Source organism: Monodelphis domestica, chromosome 2 (genome assembly GCF_027887165.1).
Source record: "Monodelphis domestica isolate mMonDom1 chromosome 2, mMonDom1.pri, whole genome shotgun sequence".
Taxonomy (NCBI): domain Eukaryota; kingdom Metazoa; phylum Chordata; class Mammalia; order Didelphimorphia; family Didelphidae; genus Monodelphis; species Monodelphis domestica.
This window is the reverse complement of record NC_077228.1, coordinates 411,722,435-411,739,783: the sequence shown is the minus strand read 5'-3', so window position 1 is coordinate 411,739,783 and position 17,349 is coordinate 411,722,435. Positions and strand designations below refer to the sequence as shown.

The window sequence follows — 17,349 nt, the reverse complement described above, 5'->3', positions numbered from 1 at the left end:
CCAAGCCCCTGCATATTTAATATAGAGGTAGGAACAGATTTTTCCTTGGGAAATACTATCTATAGAGTAAGTAGCTCTAGAACAATAGGTTTACTACCTCTTAAATTTAATACAAATTACAATAAAATAAAGACCTTCATGATTCAAAGAAAAGGGAGAAAAACAAGAGTGATATATTGCAATACTTCATCTTCTTAATTCTTAAGCTCAGAGAAAGCCTCTAGAGGTTATTTTAAAGAGGAAAGAGGCACAATTGCCCCTTTCACCCAGCAATCTCACACCAGCATTATCATATATCATTAAATGATGTCTTGGAGTCTTATATCTGATCTTTTGAAGCAGTGTTAAAAGACAAAGAAACCTCTACAGATCCCCATGAGCCTCTTGGAGAATCTAATATATACTTATTGTAAAGGAGCTATTTCATATTCCTATCATAATGACACTTGGAAAATGTTTTTTTAAAGAAAGGAAGAGACAGGAACACAGACTGCTTTGGGCCCAATGAGGAGCACAGTTATCCTAGATTCTGCCTGTGGATTTTGTCACTTTGTAGATTTGTGGTAAAATACCTAGCTTTCTGGGCCTCAGTTTTTCCATCTAAGATTTGGGTTGATATGTGCTTTTAATATCAAATTTGCTTCAGTGTTCTTTATGAGAAAATTTGTATGTTAAATGGAAATTTAAACTGGAGGAAAGGTGGTATGCTACATAAAACATGTTCTTATACGTAGAGAATATCATTATAATTTATGAACATTGTGTTCTCTGCGATATTTAGCAAAATGTATACAAACTCCTAATAAGCTACCACCAGCAAAATTAGCACCAGCACATATTAATTGACACTTTAAGAAAAAGTCTAACATAAATGCTCATTCTTAGAAATCTAAAATACAGCTATGTAGGGTTTGGGTTGTGTTTTTTTTTTTTTTTTGGCAATTTCATGGCTCATATTTTAATACTGTGTGTTCAATTACTTTCCATTCATGGCAAGATTCTAATTGAAACATTTTGCAAATTAGAGAATGAGTGACAAAATAATAAATCTATGATGCTGTATCACATTTTAATCTCATTTATTCTTACGGATAAAATTTAGTTTTAATTATTTATGACAGCACTTTACTCTGTACCAATAAATGAATGGCTTATAGAGAAAAAAATATCATGATACAGAGGCAAAGTCTTAGTCCAGCATTTTAGTCTTTCAGTCTTTCATGGGAAATGGGAGAGTTTCCCTAAAGAAACAATTTCAATCTTTAAGTTACAGCTAAGACTTGAGCTCTATCCTTCAACAAGTAGAAAGAAAAGTGGGTAGATTCTTCAACCTTTCTTATATCCTCATTCTTTCTGCTTCATTTCCTTGCCAACCCCCCTTTATATTTAAAATATAATCATGTGTTTTAAACCATCAATTAATTCTGTTCACCTTTTTCCCATTAATCTTTTTCATTCTAGTATAATGTATTCTAATTTTAGACTGTAGTAGTTTCCATAGAGATCAGATAGAGACTTACACTGTCATTAGAAACTACTCTATAGTCATGTTCATTCATTGAAGATCACAGAGATTTATAGATGTTGCAATTGCATTCTTTATTAATGTTTTTATGGATTTTTATGTAGTCATTCCTCTGACAATTATCAAATGGTTTAATTATTGGAATTCAGTCCAGCAAAGCCCAAATTTAACAGTGTTATCCCTAGTGTGCACAAGGAATGTGATAAAAAATTAGAGTTGAATTCTTTAAATATATGCATACATAATTATGCTTTAGGAAAATGGGAATTCCTTCCTGCTGTTAGTGTCATCCATCATGGCTTTCCTTGTAGCTTTGACCCAGATAATTTCCTAATGGAAGTCAAGTGCCCTTCTCTTGGGAATCTGGCCTTAAATTGTTCATCTAAGAAAATTGGTTCTGAAAGCAAAATTTAAAGGTAGAAGTGTACCTACTGCTTTTGATGCTGATCAGAACTCACTTTCAATCACTCAACCTGAGGTTATTAAGCACCTGCTATGAGCTGGTCACTGTTGTAGGTGCTGAAGATATAAAGCCAAATGAAATATTTAGTCCATCCTACTTCCTTAAGCATTATTGTACTTTCATAAGAATGGTTTTTAAGATGACCTCTGGGGACTATGTTCCCAAATACAATTGTGAAATCTGCTTTCTGATGGATCTTCACAGGATCCCCTCATGTTTCTTTTATGGTCTTTCAGGAAAAAATAAGTTTTATACCTTCCCTAAAAGATAGTTAGCCTGAACTTATCTAGGTGATAGAGCTTCAAGAATTGAGTGAATTTGTGAAAGATCAATATATATTTCTTAATGTTTACTGCCAAGCTTTGATTGTAATTTCAGGTTACTTCTTTCCATGTTCTTTTCTCTCAAGTACTCTGGATATGAGAGTGGTCATATGCAGAATTTTTTTTCAAATTATCTTATGGCTACTGTGTTTAATTTTCTCTTACTCCAACAGTAAGCCTTATGGTCCATCATAAATTCAATCTAGCTTGTAAGGCAAGAAGAGAGCCCTATCTGTTACTCAAAATCATAACCAGAGATGTGCTAAATAGAGAGAAATAGAAGCATCACAGAATGCTTTCGGTGCAGTCTGTCATTTTAAAATTGTGTCAAACTGTTTTTCTTTATTGTTCAGATAAAGGCAAAGCTGTGTGTATGTGTGTGTGTGTCTTGTCCTAAACCTACATATGAATGTTTTCTCCTGTTAGAATGTAAGCTCCTTGGAGGGCAAGGGCTTGTTTCAGCTTTGTCTTTGTGTGCCTTAGGCACCTAGCAGGGTAAAGATAAATGCTCATTGACTGACCAAAAAACCCTGGACTAGGGATCAGGGGACCTGGGTTCTAGTTCCAATTTCCCACTTTTTAACTGTGCAGCCATGAGCAAAGCCAGTGTCCTTGGAGACTTAAGTTTCCTCATTTGCTCCTACCTCACAGGGTTGTTGTGAGGATCTACTCAGATAATATCCTTGTAAAGTGCTTTTTGAACCATAAAGTGATAATAGCAAAAGAAGGTATGTTTGTCTAGCTGTCTTCAATGGGAACCTTTTTGTTTGTTTGTTTGTTTTGTAAACTCAAATGGAAAGCCTGCTCTTATTCAGGCAAAGCCTTCGTTGTGGCTCATTGCGCAATTCTGGGATCAATCTACTAATCTGCTTAGGTGGTGTGTACTCCCCCACCTGATACCTAGGTGCCTTGCTGCCTAGGACAAACGATGGCACTAGCCAAGACCACAGTCAAATGTGCTTTCTGTTGGGGGCAGAGGAAGGACCAGAAACAGCTTGGAATTAGCAAAATGTTGTTTGGTGGTTTAGTGGCAACCAGGAACCACACCCGTTTAAGATAGGTGATGGAATGGGTCTGGTCAATTCCTCCATAAATTCTAGGGATACAAAGACAAAGGCCCAGGAATCCCCTAATGCTGATGGTCAGCAAACTTCACTCTCAGGGTGCCCAAGTTTCATTTCCAGACTTAAGGTGCTGCGCCCTCGTTGGTCGGTTGGTGGAAAGAATGCCCTCTAACATCTTGCTTATGTGGTGACATTTAGCTCGCCGCCTGCAGCTCAGCCCCTGGGAGAGCAGCATTGTAAACAGACTCCTGACGCCCACACATTCGTTCCTGGCCAGAAGTAAAAGCGCTGCTGCCTTGACTGGAGATGCAGGTAAAATGGAACAAAGTGGAGCTTTCTGGGGAGAGCTGAGCCATCTTTTCAGCGCCTTCTAAACAGCCATTTGGTCTAATCAAATTTCAGCTTTCTCTGAGGTGCACCTCTCCAGGTGAAAATGGCTTTGGAAATTTACTTATTTGGTGTTGGTTTCATGCTACCTGGATTGTTTTCTCGTCAAAGTCTTAGCATCTTTATCTGGACACCAGATGCCCTGAGAGACAAAGGGAGCCTCCTGCTGTTTATAGGTGTCTTTAGATGCCCTCTCTCTGTCCATGCAGATATGTGGGTGAAAAATTACTCCCTTTTTTTCACCATCCTATGCCTTTATTGGAATAAATGGAGAGCAGATCGGAGATAGAAATTAGGATCAGTTATTTTGGCATTCGCCTTTCTAAAGGATTTGGTTCTAAAACCTTGGAGGTAAGAGTAAAATCGAAGGGCATGCCTGTTAAGATGTCAAAACAAAATAAAATAAGCACACACAAGAAAACCAGGGTTTCCTTCATTTGGTTTTGGGCAACAAAAATTCCCTGTTTTATCCTCCATGAAGAATACACCCCCAACCTCAGAAAGGTGTTGTGATCCCCAAGTATCGCTCTTCAAATTTGTAATGTAATTTGGAAAAAAAATGTTAAAAAGGGATCATCTTAAACTGTTATTTAACAACCTCAAATCACAGTGCAGAAACAGGTTCATTAATTTATTGGTAAATTAATGTGGATCCTATACCTCTTGGAAAGATGTGCCTTAATTTCTCCAAGAAATCTTTCCTCTTGAATTGATTCATATATTCCTAAATGTCTTTGGATATATGAGGAATAAGTGACCAGTCTACCTGCCTTTGTCTTCCCCAATTAGGAGATTGCAGATAACCTCCATAAAATTCCTCCTAATGATGATTTTGGTTCTGCAAGCTTCTTCCTGTTCTTTACTCCTGGGTAAATAATATTGCTTTGTACTTTTATAGTATCTTTCATCTAAGGTGCTAAAAGAATTTTACTAGTGCTAACCTCATAATTCTTCCAACACCCCAATGAAACACACATAGTACTAAGTATGATTATTCCCATAGTAGAAATGAAGCAGCTAGGAAGACTAAGGGATTGATTCCAGGATGATTTTATAGCAAAGAAAGAAGTGAAAACCACATCTACAAGATTTCAGATCAGATCTCATCACCTCCTCTTAGTTATTTGGACAACCATCTGGCATAATAGGTGTTCAGTTAAAGAACTAGACCATATTGCCTTTCATCATTTGAGACTTGATGACCCCTTCATTACTGGCTGTGATTTTCTGGAAGTGTGGAATTCTGATTTTAAAAGCCATCGTTGTTTTGAAATTTTTGGTTCTTTGCCCATTGATTTGATCCTTTCATAGTCATCAAACAAAATTTCTTCATTTATATCTAAATGAAGAACAACACAATGGTGGTTGTATGGCTTCATGATTCATTAAGGCCCACATTGTATTTTGTTTGAGCTCCAATCAGCTTCGTTGGTTATTATTCTATTTCCCTACATCTGCCTTTGACATTTTTCTCAGAGCTTCTGCTTCTTACTTTATTCTTCAAAATGTTTCCTTATGCTTTGTTTCATTCTTTCCCTTTCCCAATAGTCCCCATCTTTTTGCCTCCTTTCATAATTTTGCCTAGCCCAAGCAGTTTTCATCAGCTATTCTAACAGGTTCTTGTCTGCTTTACAATTCCTTTCTCCTATTGTCCTTTTTCCAAATAGATTTACTCTCATATTTCTTCCAGTAGGGTGAACCAATGAACTTCCTTTTGTGTTAATTATTTTACTTACTACAATAGCCCTTGTATTGCATTGTTGCTGATCATTGTTTATTGCTTTCTAGTATGTTTTCTGTCCATTTCTTACACTAGCAAAAATTTTTAAGATAATCTTCTTTCCATCAAATCTTATGTATGAAAATTTTTTAATTTTTTTACTTTGTCAATATCTTTATTTCTTCTTTGCTTTCAATCCTCTATTCCTTAGGATCATTCCTTTGCTACATCTCTCTGAATCATTGCAAAAAGGAGGAAAAGTAGGCATAAAACTATGGTTGTTTTGAAAACATGATAGTAATTTTCAATGCTACTTGCATAAAATAGGTGTCTAAAGTAGTTTCAGTTCTCAGAAGCAAAAGGAATACTTTCTCCTTGACACTGGCAATGGACTAGGAATGAAGTGTATTTGGAAATGGAATGGAAAAGTGTATTTGGATGCTTTATTCTATTTTGAAGGTGAAACCAATGACCTTGTAGCTTAAATGTTTCTGTTTTTATGTTTTCCTCAGGATTATTGATCAATTGAGATTAATGGCCCCTGGCTGTGCCTTGGGCTAGATACCCCTCCTCCTGGTCAATAATCCTCTGGAAAGCCGTGGTTATTCTTTAAATGCTGTTGATTGGCCCGGAGGAATTTTACATAATAGCACTTGAAGCACCAGTAGTCCTTGCTGAGATCACAGCTAAGTGACTTGCTTCTTTCCTTTTGTCCAAAAATCTTCCCTCCATCACCATTGGGACAGAATATAAAAGTTTCCTGTTGCTGCTTTGTGAGAATGGCAATATTCGAAACCTCATCTCCAGAACCTAGGGGTTAGGATTTTCCCCTGTGGAAATTGAACTCACTTTTTAAGCGATTGGAAAAGTCTTCTATTGACCCTTTCACCCAATCTGCACCTGGCTGAAAGAGAATCTGATAGCATTCTCAATAACTTAACTGGGGAAAGTACACAATTAAGAATGAATTTCCCATTGTAGAGCAAATCTAAATGTCAGTGGATGGGAGATTGAGCTGTCATAATCTGTTCATTGTGTTCTTATTATAAACTCCAGAGTTTGAGTTATGATCTCTTGCATTTATGAATAACCCCCAAATCAAACTTTATAGAAAATTATACTTGGTTACATCATGAATGGATCCAAATGTATACATAGTACTTATTTAAGAAGTCATCATGCTTGTTTCCCATTTTTACTAAAACTAGCCTTGCCAGCTGAAATAGATGAAAATAAATTTTATAATCTACATTCTTTATCTCTGTAACATGATACCTATAGAGTACAGTATTTTAACTACCTTAGTCCTAATATTGATTATAAAATCATTTGCATCATGATAATGCCAATTTTATTTGGAGGAGGGGTATAGGAAGTGGTTAAAGAGTGTGTTTTTTAAAAGGTAGCACAAAAACATTCCATCTTGATTACTAATGAGTGTGCTTTTAAAAAAAACTAGAATTAAATAATGCATGCCATATTGATTAAAGATTTTAGATATGTACAAAGTTTAGGATCATTTTTAATTTATCTTTTTTTGGGGGGGTGGGGGGAAGTGCTGGTTATAACATAGTAGACAGAACACTGGATTTGGCATCAGGAAGCCCTGAGTTCAAATATAGTCTCAGAGGCTGTGACTCTGGGCAAATCACTTAACCTCTGTTTGCCATTTCTTCATCTGTAAAATAGATAATAATTGCACCTACCTCCTAGGGTTGTTGAGGATCAAATGAGATAATAATTGTAAAGTGCTTCTGAGACGTAGGAAGCTCTATCTAAATGTTTATTATTATTATTATTATTATTAACAAAAATGTGTGCTTAAATACACTTTAATGTCTCTTATAAATCACAAAAAAAATAAGGATTATGGAAAACCCAGGTTCATACATCGGTTTGTGGGTTTATAGCTAAAGCCTTTACAGATTTTTTAAAATGTAAATCACAGACTTTCCTTAACCCTCTTAATAAGATGAAATGTAATTATTCTCACTCCTTAGCCTGCTGAACTTTCCTCCTGGCATAACTGTGCTGTGGCTTTGCTGGCTGGCTTGCTCACTTTCTCTCTCTCTTTTTGCCCTTTGTTTCATCATACTGCTAGTTTAGGAGAAATCTAACTTCTGTCTCCATAACCTTTAAACTATCCTTAAAGTCCTGTGTTTGTCTGAAACAAACCACTCTTGTATCCTTAAGGTAGAACTTAACCAGAACCATCATTTATCAGATAAGACCATTGCCTGCTACCTTTCATTATTGGCTACATCTGGATCTTTGATCTGTGTCTAAATATGGTTGAATCCCTCCCAAGATATCCATCCATTTCATTTGAATGCCCATTCATTCTTTTTGGAAACATCATGAGTTCATGGGGCCATGGGAAGAGGTGAGTGATGGTTCTGGGTGACCTGTAGGTAATAATATCTTCTCCTTCCTTTTCTTCTTCTCTCTGCTTTGTTCATTTTCCTGCACCTGGCTTTTGGCTTTCCTTCCTCTGCAACTCTGACACTTCCCAATGTAAAACAATCAACTGCATCCCAGTTATCCCCATTTGTCCTCGTTCAGCATCTTGCAGCCCCATCAGCATTATGTCCTACAAAGCTGCACATTGTAGAAATCCAACTGATCGGCCCAAACTCTTTGTAACACCATCTGAAGGTACCGGACGCAAGAGGACTCTGCACAACACAATGGTAAGTAGTCGCTGGGAATGGGCTAATGTGGGCACGAGCCCAAATAACTGTTACTGCTACAAAGAGATCTCAGTGACCTTGTGGGGTACTTCCTCACCCCCACTTCTTGCTCTGGTCAAAGCATAGCTTAAATTCTAGCATCTTACACGAAGACTTTCCTGATCTTCCCTGCTATTGAGTGAATGGCACTCCACCCCAAATAGCACATATACTGTACCTCTAAATTCAAGAAACGCCCATTGAGGGATATCCTCTGTCAATACAGATCATCACTGTTTCTGCAATACATACAGATATATACATATGTGTGAAATATATCTATATATGTGTACATACACATAACCATTTCTGCAACATATTTGTATATGTTGCAGAAAGGGTGTGTATAAATACAAACAGATAATACCTATATTTGTGTATATGTGTACATATATATAGATATAGATATAGATAAATCATTTTATTGACCTTATATTCTTTTAGGGGAATTCACATGTATACATAAAAAATAAATACAAATAATATATCTATGGGTGTATATAATATGAATGTATTCTATGACTATATTAACAGATATATGGGCTGTGAATAATTTTTATTTGCCTTAGTCTTTTCCAGTTATTCACATATATACAAAATGAATCCAAATTCTATAGGCTTACTCCTGGGTACATATATGTGTGGGTACATGTATGTATAATTAATATTTACTTCTACGTGTACATATGATTTCCCTTTAAATAGTGTAAAGTCCTTGAGATCAAAGGTTGTTTTGCTTGAGATCCTCCAGTATCTGGTGGAGTACCTCACATATATATATAGTAGATACATCCTAAATACTTACTCATTGTTGGGTCCTCAAACACTCCTATGCAGCAGCTGTCCGTCTGCTGGATATGTTTGGAGTGGTCCAGGTAAGAGAGCCATAAGTACTCTTGGTAACCTCTGCAACTAACTCTCGAAGGGAGGGTTAGGGCTGCTGCTAGGTAGGACAGTGGCTAGAGGGGCCAGACCAAATCTAGCCTCAGACACTGTGACCCTGGGTAAACCACGTCATCCTGTTTGCCTCAGTTTCATCATCTATAAAAATGAGCCAGAGAATGAAATGGCAAGCTATTTTGATATCTTTTCCAAGAAAACCCCTGATTGGGGTCATAAGAGTTGGACATAACTGAAATAACTGAACACCAGCAATAAAAATTGACAGGAGCTAGGAAATCTAAAGAGAAGGGGAGCACCAGGGCTCACCTGATTGTGTGAAGGCACAGAGAGGGAGATGGAATGTTATGTGCAAATAATAGTAATTAGGACAGACGATGTGGATGGACCACAGAGCATGGGAGGAGGAGTGTATAATAAACCTGGAAAGGTAGGCTGGAATTAGCTTGTGAAGCGCTTTAAATGCCCAACAGAGAAATTTGTATTTTATCCTAGATTGGAAGTCCCTGGAACTTTTTGAGCAGGGTAATGAGAATCATGAGACCTTATGGTTTTTTTAATGTCTCTACCACTCTGAGGGGACTGCTTTAAGGAGAGCCAACTATAAAGCCTGGGGTGTGATATGAGCATGAACTGGTATTATTATGCCAAACATATTAGGGTAATTGTGGTGTTTGCCTGCCTGTGGCAACAAGGCAACATCTCCAAAGAGAAGCATAGAGATCATTTCCTACCTAATAATTTCTCTTTTCCTTGTTAGTAAAAGTTGGTTTGCTGATCTCAAATGTACAGTTATCCCTTCCATATTGTGGGAGTTAGGCGCCCACTGCCTCTCCTGTCTGGAAAATTCCTTAAAAATATTTTGGCCTTCCCTTTGTACCAGAGAAGAAGTCTGAAATTTTTCTTTTTCTTTTATGGGTACCTTATAGTACTGTAAGGATGTTTAGGATAAGTATACATTTCTGCGTTTCCAAGCTTTTTCTCTGTCATTTACAGCTTCTACAGAATTTTCCCAAAATACACATTTAATTTCTTATGCCAACCCCCCATCATGCCATCAAAACCATGATGAAGAAAGTCACAATGTGGAAGGGATAACTATATTTGAAAGTATTCATTGGGTGCTTTTAGAAGCATTTAGGTGAAATTTAGTAAGTTTAGTGCAAAATCACCAGTAAATAAGACAGTGGGCATGGAGGATCTGGATTCAAATCTCACCTCAGACCTTTATGAGTTGAATGGGCTTGGATAAAGGCAGATAGGCAACACAGTGGATAGAGCACCAGTCCTAGTGTTAGGAAGACTTGAGTTCAAATGTGACCTCAAATCTGGAACCCTGGGGAAATCACTCAGCTCTGTTAACCTCAGTTTCCTCATCTGTAAAATGAGATGGAGAAGGAAATGGCCAACTGCTCTACTGTGTTTGTCAGGAAAACTCCAAACAAGGTCTCAAAGAATCAGTATATGTCCAAAGCTACTGAAAAATAATATGGGATTGGGCAAGTCACATCAGTTTGCTGATCTGTAAAATGAGAAAGTTGAACCACATGGCCAACAAGGCCTCTACCAGATCTAATTAACTGACCATTTGACTCTTAAACCTTGTGAGCTCAACTTTTGGGGGAGGGGGAGGCAGCGATTATTAAGGAAAATAATATATGCATTCTTAGTGACAATGCTGCTGCATTTGTGTTCATTTCTAAAACATATCATGCACATAATAAGGTAGCTTAATTTTAGGATGTTTTCCCTTTATTTTGAAGTGCATGATAATTTTACATTTACTGGAAAAAAATAGCCATTGTTTCTGTTTTCCCTCTGGCTTTAACTGACTCATCAACCAACTAAAAGACTCCACTAATTATCCAGCAATGATCATAGCATGACCTGTTTAATGAAAGCCTAGAACACATTATTTTAAAATCTTAACTCTATAGAGCAACTCAGATTTAAGATGAAAGGCTCTTAAAAGGATTTTTCAGAGACCTTTGAGGATAATGTGTGTGGTTGGGCAAGCCTGATGTTTACACTATGAAGTACAGTATTTCTCTTTCAAAGTCCTTGAAGCCTTTTAGAATCTACCTTTAATTCTTGATCGAGACACTTGCCAAAGGTGAAAGCAACTCTTTGATGTGAGAATTTCACATATTGACTTTGCACACTTGGGAGATCTTAGCTTTGGACTCAAAGCCCTGGATCTGAGCTGGAAGATTTCTTCTTCCACACACTGAATGAAGATGGCCTGGAGGAAATCTTGCCCTTAGGGCAGGAATTCTCAACTTTTTTTTTTTTTTGATCAGGGATTCCTTTGACTGGCAAAACCTATGGATTCCTTTTCACAATGTCTTTAGCTGAATAAAACAAAATTCATAGGATTACAGAGGAAAATAATTATATTGGAACGGTTATCAAAATATTTAAAGAAACAAATTCACGTGTATTAAGTCCCAGGTTAAGGACTTCAATGCTTTAGAGGAAAGGATAAAAAAGTCCTTGAATCCTTTTTTTTTTCCTCTAAGCTATTTACCAGAAAAGGGGGAGAAAAAATCTTTATTTCTGCTATGGGTACTTTGTGAACCACATCCTTAGAAGGAAGATCTAGGTTGATGAGATCACAGATGCATTTATATATTTTTACTAGGTAACTGTCACATTTACAAGAAGTAGTACCCAAAATACCTTTCAGGCTCATTACATAGAGCCACAAGCCCAGAGACTGGAGGTCCTGGGCTTTAATATGACCTCAGACACTTTCTAGCAACGTGACCCTGGACAAGTCACTTAAACCCCCATTGCCTAGCCCTTAATGCTTTTCTGCCTTGGAACATCTCCATTCTAAGATAGAAGGTAATAGTTAAAGGGGGAAAAAAATGACCTTCAGCAAAAGTAAAATGTGTTGTCCTTTTTCTTTTGTCTCCGGACACTAAAAATGAGGTTTATGATGACAACTCTCTCCCTCTCTCTTTTCTGTCAGAGCCTACTTTCAGGAAAGGATTTGATGAACTATTTTCATTTTAGGATGAATTCAAATTCAACTCAAAAATAAATAATAACAATAGGTCAAATTTATATGGTGCTTTAAGTGTTACACAATGCATGCATTCTTCTCAGCAACCCCAGGAGGTTGGGCAGACAAGTTCTACTATCACCATTTTTTTCCAGGAACTTGACAATTTAAGTCATTTGCCTAAAACCATAGAATTAGGCAGTGCCTGACTCCCAATCTGCCATTTCTGGAATATTTTCAGAACTGAGGCATAGGGTGAGAAGTTCAGAGCTAAAAAGGAAGGGACTCTGGACATCATTTGCCCTAGCCCTCTTCATCCTGTAGTATTAAAAACTAAAATGCAGAGATTAGTTTAAGTAACTTATCCAAGACCACTTAGGTAGAAAGTAGTCAAATCAAGATTCAAAAACAGATCATATCATTCCAGATCTGGGGCTTTGTCTATTATACTGCCAGATATTAAAAGAATTGCAGAATTTAGTTAAAATTAAGAACCATTGGGGCAACTAGGTGGCTCAGTAGATAACAGGACCAGAGATAAGAAGTTTGGGGTTTAATTCTGGCCTGAGACACTTCCTAGCTATATGACCCTGGGAAAGTCACTTAACTTCATTTGCCTAGCCCTTACCACTCTTCTGCCTTGGAACCTATCAATTCTTCAGTCAATTCTAAGACAGACAGATGGTAAAGTTAAAAAAAAAAAAGAGAGAGAGAGATAAGGGCCCATCTTTTCTTCTGGAGAAAGTTGCACTTTGAAGCCTTGCTGGAGATGAAAGGTTTGGTCTCTAGTTCAGGGAATCTCTCACATTAGTGGACTAATATGATATATATTTCTCTGAAATGCAAAATGGGTTCAAATCAGACATCTGTCTCCTACTACTTTTGTGACCTTGGACAAGTCACTCAAATTCTCTGGCACTCAGTTTCCTCATCTGTAAAATGAGAAGGGATGGAATAGATGACCTCTAGAGGCCTTTTCAGATTTAAAGCTATGATTTCATAAAGTTTCTTCTTTCTTTTCCCTCCAAACTCACAGCCCTGCAAAAAAGACAATCTAGTACAAGCAAGTGTGGCTGTTTCACCTAAAGCTAACTCCAGAGTACTATAAGTTAGCAATTAATTAGTCAGATGATAAACATTTAAGTGTCTACTATGTGCCAGATACTGTCCTAAGCACTGGAAATACAAAGAAAAGTAAAAGATAGTCCCGACTATGATTGTGATAGAATACTACCATACCATAAGAAATGATAAGCAAGTTACTTTCAAAAAATATAGAAAGTCCTATATGAAACATAAAAAGAGAATTGAGTAGAACCAAGAGAGCATTTTGTATAGCCACAGAATTAATTTTTGAAAAATGACTTGGGAATGCCTACCTATCTCCAGAAAAAGAATTAATAAATAGAACAAACCCCCCCCCCCAAATACACACACATATTTTATGGTCAAATGATGCCTTCTCTAGATTGGGGAGGGGAAGGAAGGAAAGAGATACCTGGAAATTTCAATGTAACCAACAGAAAAAAAATTTTTTTTAAAAAAGCATCATGTCTGAGTTACATAACTTAAATGGGAATAAATGACTATGTAGGGAGGAAAAAAGATAGCCCCTGCTCTGAAAGAGCTCACAGTCTAATGGAGGACATGTCATACAGACAAGCTACATATGGGATAAATTGGAGATAATCAACATATGAAATTCAGGAAGACGGATCTTTCCCTCTAAAGCTGGAGCTTGAAGGAAAGTGGGAGATGGAGATAAGAAGGGAAAGCATTCTAGGAAGAGTGGTAAGCCAGTGAAAGTGTCCAGAATTGGGAGATGGAACATCTTTTTCAAGGAAAAACAAGGAAGCTAGTGTCACTTGATCTGGAGAGTGGAAAGGGTAAAAAGACCAAAATGTTAGGGGTAGAGAGATAAGGCAGGTTTAGAGGGCTTTGAATTTCAAAGAGAGGGTTTTATATTTGATTATAGAGGTAATACAGAGTTGACTGGATTTTACTAATGGGGGGTGGGATGGAGAAAATTTACATAGTTAAACCTGATCTTTAGGGATATCACTTTTGACACATGAGTAGAAGGTGGACTAGAGGAGGAAGAGACTTGAGAGACAGGGAGACCAACCAGCAAGCTATTGCCATAGTCACTGAACTTCCAAAAGCAGGCCAGGCAACTTATATAATTCCAAATAAGTAGGCCATATTTTTAAGGGAAGGAGAGAAGTAGGGGGTGGGGGGGGGGACACTTTCGAAACCTCAACATCTTAGTAGAAAAGTGCAAAAAGGGACCCTGGAAATGGATTTCATTAATAATTCAAGTCTCACTCAGTTTTACAATCTCAGTCATTCTCAGCTATTCATTTCCTCATTCCATTTTTCCATTTGGGTGCCATGTCTTTTTGATTCCCCCTCTACAACATCTCTGGCCATCTGTCCTACACAGAATGTGCTATGCAAGATTAGACCCTCACTGCTTTTCACAGAGACTATTGCAGAAATCATAAATAAATTAGGTGAACATAAAATAGTATACCTGTCAAATCTGGGTGAAAGGAAGGAATTTAAGACCAAGCAAGAGAATGAGAATATTTCAGAATGTAAAATGAATGACTTTGATTATGTCAAATTAAAAAGGAGTTGTACAAACAGAGTCTATTGCAATAGACTCTCAATTGGTCTCTCCCCTTTCCAATCCATCCTCTGCATAGCTTCCAAAGAGAGATTAGTTAAGTACATGTTTGGCCATGACATTGCTTTCTCAGTAAATTCCACTGACTCCCTATCCCTTCCTTCAGCCTAAAAATACTAAATAGAAAATGAGTTATAAAGATTTTCTTTTTGCCAACCCTTGTTAAAATCCATACTATCTGACAAGGCTTACTTGTCCCCTCCTCCTCCAAGCACCTTTCAAACTCATGGATTCAGAAACTTAGGAAAGAAAGGAACTCTTGAAGTTATTTAGTCTCACTTGGACAGGAGAATTGACTTGCCCAAACATCACAGGGCCAGTATTTGAACTAAGATCTTTTGGCTCCAAATCCAATGGTAATTCCATTGAATTGCCCCTCTTCTTTTCTTTATTTTTTTAAACTTTTGCCTTTCAGGTTCATTTTCATCTGATCTCACCTATGTAAAAATATTATGCAGGACAGAGAGAAAGATAATTGCAGATCACACACCAATCTGATTTGTTCCAGGACTCTCTCAGAAATAGTCTTAACCACAGACACAAAGAAAGAGTAGAAAATGGTATGCCAACTAGAGGCTCCAGAGGGAAGGGAAGGAAAGAGACCCTGAAACAAACAAACAGTGGCACCTTGGAACTACTAGAGAGCCATGTGTTAAATACCTTTTTATCACTTTTATTTTTCTAAGAAAACACTTCACACTATTGGTTACTGTGTCTTTATCTCTCAGTGATTTTTAAGAAAATCATTTCTTTAGCGTAATAGAGGTATCAGCTAGATGGTATGGGGGTTCAGGAGAGATTGGGTGCTGAAGCAATGGAGGAATCAGATGTAGACCAGGCTTCAAGCACAAGATGGACTGGCTCAGGTATTTTGACAGCTGCCCTTAGAATTCATTGCCCTTGCCTTAGCCCAGATGTTTAAGGGCCAGATTCTATAGGTACTTGGAATATGTTGTTTAACCTTTTTTCAGTCATGTCTGACTCTTCCTGACCCCATTTGAGGTTTTATTGGCAACGAAACTTGTTTGCCATTTCCTTCTCCAGCTCATTTTACAGATGAGGAAACTGAGGCCAACAGGCTTAAGTGACTTGCCCAGGATCACATAGCCAGTAAATGTTGGAGGCCAGATTTAAACTCAAGAAAATGAGTTTTTCTGACTCCAGACATAGCACTCAGTCCACTGTCACACAGCTGTCCTATGCTTGGCTTTTTTCTAATTCCAGTGGGTAAGTGTTATTTCTGCATATCACAATATCCCTCTGAATTTTGTGGCTGCCCAATCCAGTACAAATTCTCTGAGGAGAAATCAGTCTTCTGGCCACACTGTGTGAAATTACAGAAATACTAATGTTGAAAACCTTCCTCAGATTTCAGATTTTAATCCTGATAAGAATTTAAAATACCCCCAAGTTCGTCACTTAGCAGCTAAACTTCCATTAGGAATTAGAGGACACCAAGACATTCTAAGTTCAATTTCTTTCATAAAGAAATGCTTTTTTTTTTAATAGTATTTGGAATTTGAAAAAAAAAAAGATCTTTCTTTGGGTGCACCAGTAAGAACAAGTCTTTCTTTGGATATGTTGACAGCAGTGGGAGCACAGATTAAGTCCTGGGACACCTGGGAAAACCAAAGGCCTGATGTGAACTACAATAACTGTTCTAAAACAAGAATCCATTTGGGGATTTTAGGAGAACAAAAGAGGAAACTGAATTCTGAATGAGGAAGATCAGTTAAACATTTCTAAAGTATAGGGAGCATCCAGGTAGACTTCAGCTCATGGTTCAACTCCTTTTCCCAGATCTGAAGCACAAGCCTTTTTTAATGAGGGAAACCTGCACCATGGAGTCACATAGTCAGCATATTCTTTACTGGCTCCTCATCTCATTGACTAAAGTCAAATACTTGGTTTCAAGCCAGTAGGACCCCCGAAGGCCTCTTTGTTTGGCTTAAATTGTGACAGCCTGCCAAAATGGCTCAAACAAGCACTGACTGATTGATCTCATCATGCCTGTCACCAACCAAATGCTGACTGGGTGACTCTTGTTGCCTCTACTGGCAGAAGGACCTAATTCTTATGTGGTTTTCAATTTAGGGACATAAAAGAGAAAAGGAGAGAGAAAATGTGCCCTTCCATCTCACATCTGGCATCCGAAGAGCCCTGTCTCCATCAAACCCCAAAACTAGATCATCAGCTCCCTCATCAGTTTGGTAAGTGAAGTGCACGTGGGCCATCTTGACTGGAAATCATCCCATGTTTAAATTGCTGCCCATATTCCTCTATCACTAGGCTCCTCTCTATAGGCTGTTGGTCTTATTTTATGGCATTAACTTATTTCCTTGGCAGAAAATAGGGATAGGGTGAGAAATCACCCATTTTCCCTTTTCAGCCACCTGTGAAGAATCTTTAAATAAGTAACTGGATATCCTTAACTCTTTTTTTTTTTTTGAGAATCCATCAGAACACAGTTATTTGCCAGCCAGTGTGCTAAACACTGAAGAGAAAGGCAAAAATAAAGTTACCTCTTATCTCAAGGAGTACA

At 37.6% G+C, this 17,349-nt stretch overlaps 1 protein-coding gene and 1 long non-coding RNA gene across 18 annotated transcripts in view; one reads left to right on the top strand and one right to left on the bottom strand.

Annotated features, from left to right (window-relative positions):
* LOC103092767 (uncharacterized) overlaps nt 1-17,349 on the bottom strand; it is a 124,435-nt gene that overhangs the window by 3,319 nt on the left and 103,767 nt on the right. The gene's annotated exons all lie outside the window — the stretch shown is intronic.
* Nucleotides 1-17,349, top strand: part of MAP7 (microtubule associated protein 7) — a 249,148-nt gene that overhangs the window by 202,250 nt on the left and 29,549 nt on the right. For 10 of the 17 annotated variants that reach the window (XM_056818865.1, XM_007484613.3, XM_016428917.2 and 7 more), the window contains 3 exons: nt 3,574-3,687; nt 8,021-8,172; nt 16,902-17,017. In XM_056818865.1, the coding sequence (XP_056674843.1) occupies nt 3,574-3,687; nt 8,021-8,172; nt 16,902-17,017 (382 nt within the window). The remainder of the gene's footprint in view (nt 1-3,573; nt 3,688-8,020; nt 8,173-16,901; nt 17,018-17,349) is intronic. The other 7 variants (XM_056818860.1, XM_007484615.3, XM_001380689.5 and 4 more) reach the window with 1 other exon arrangement.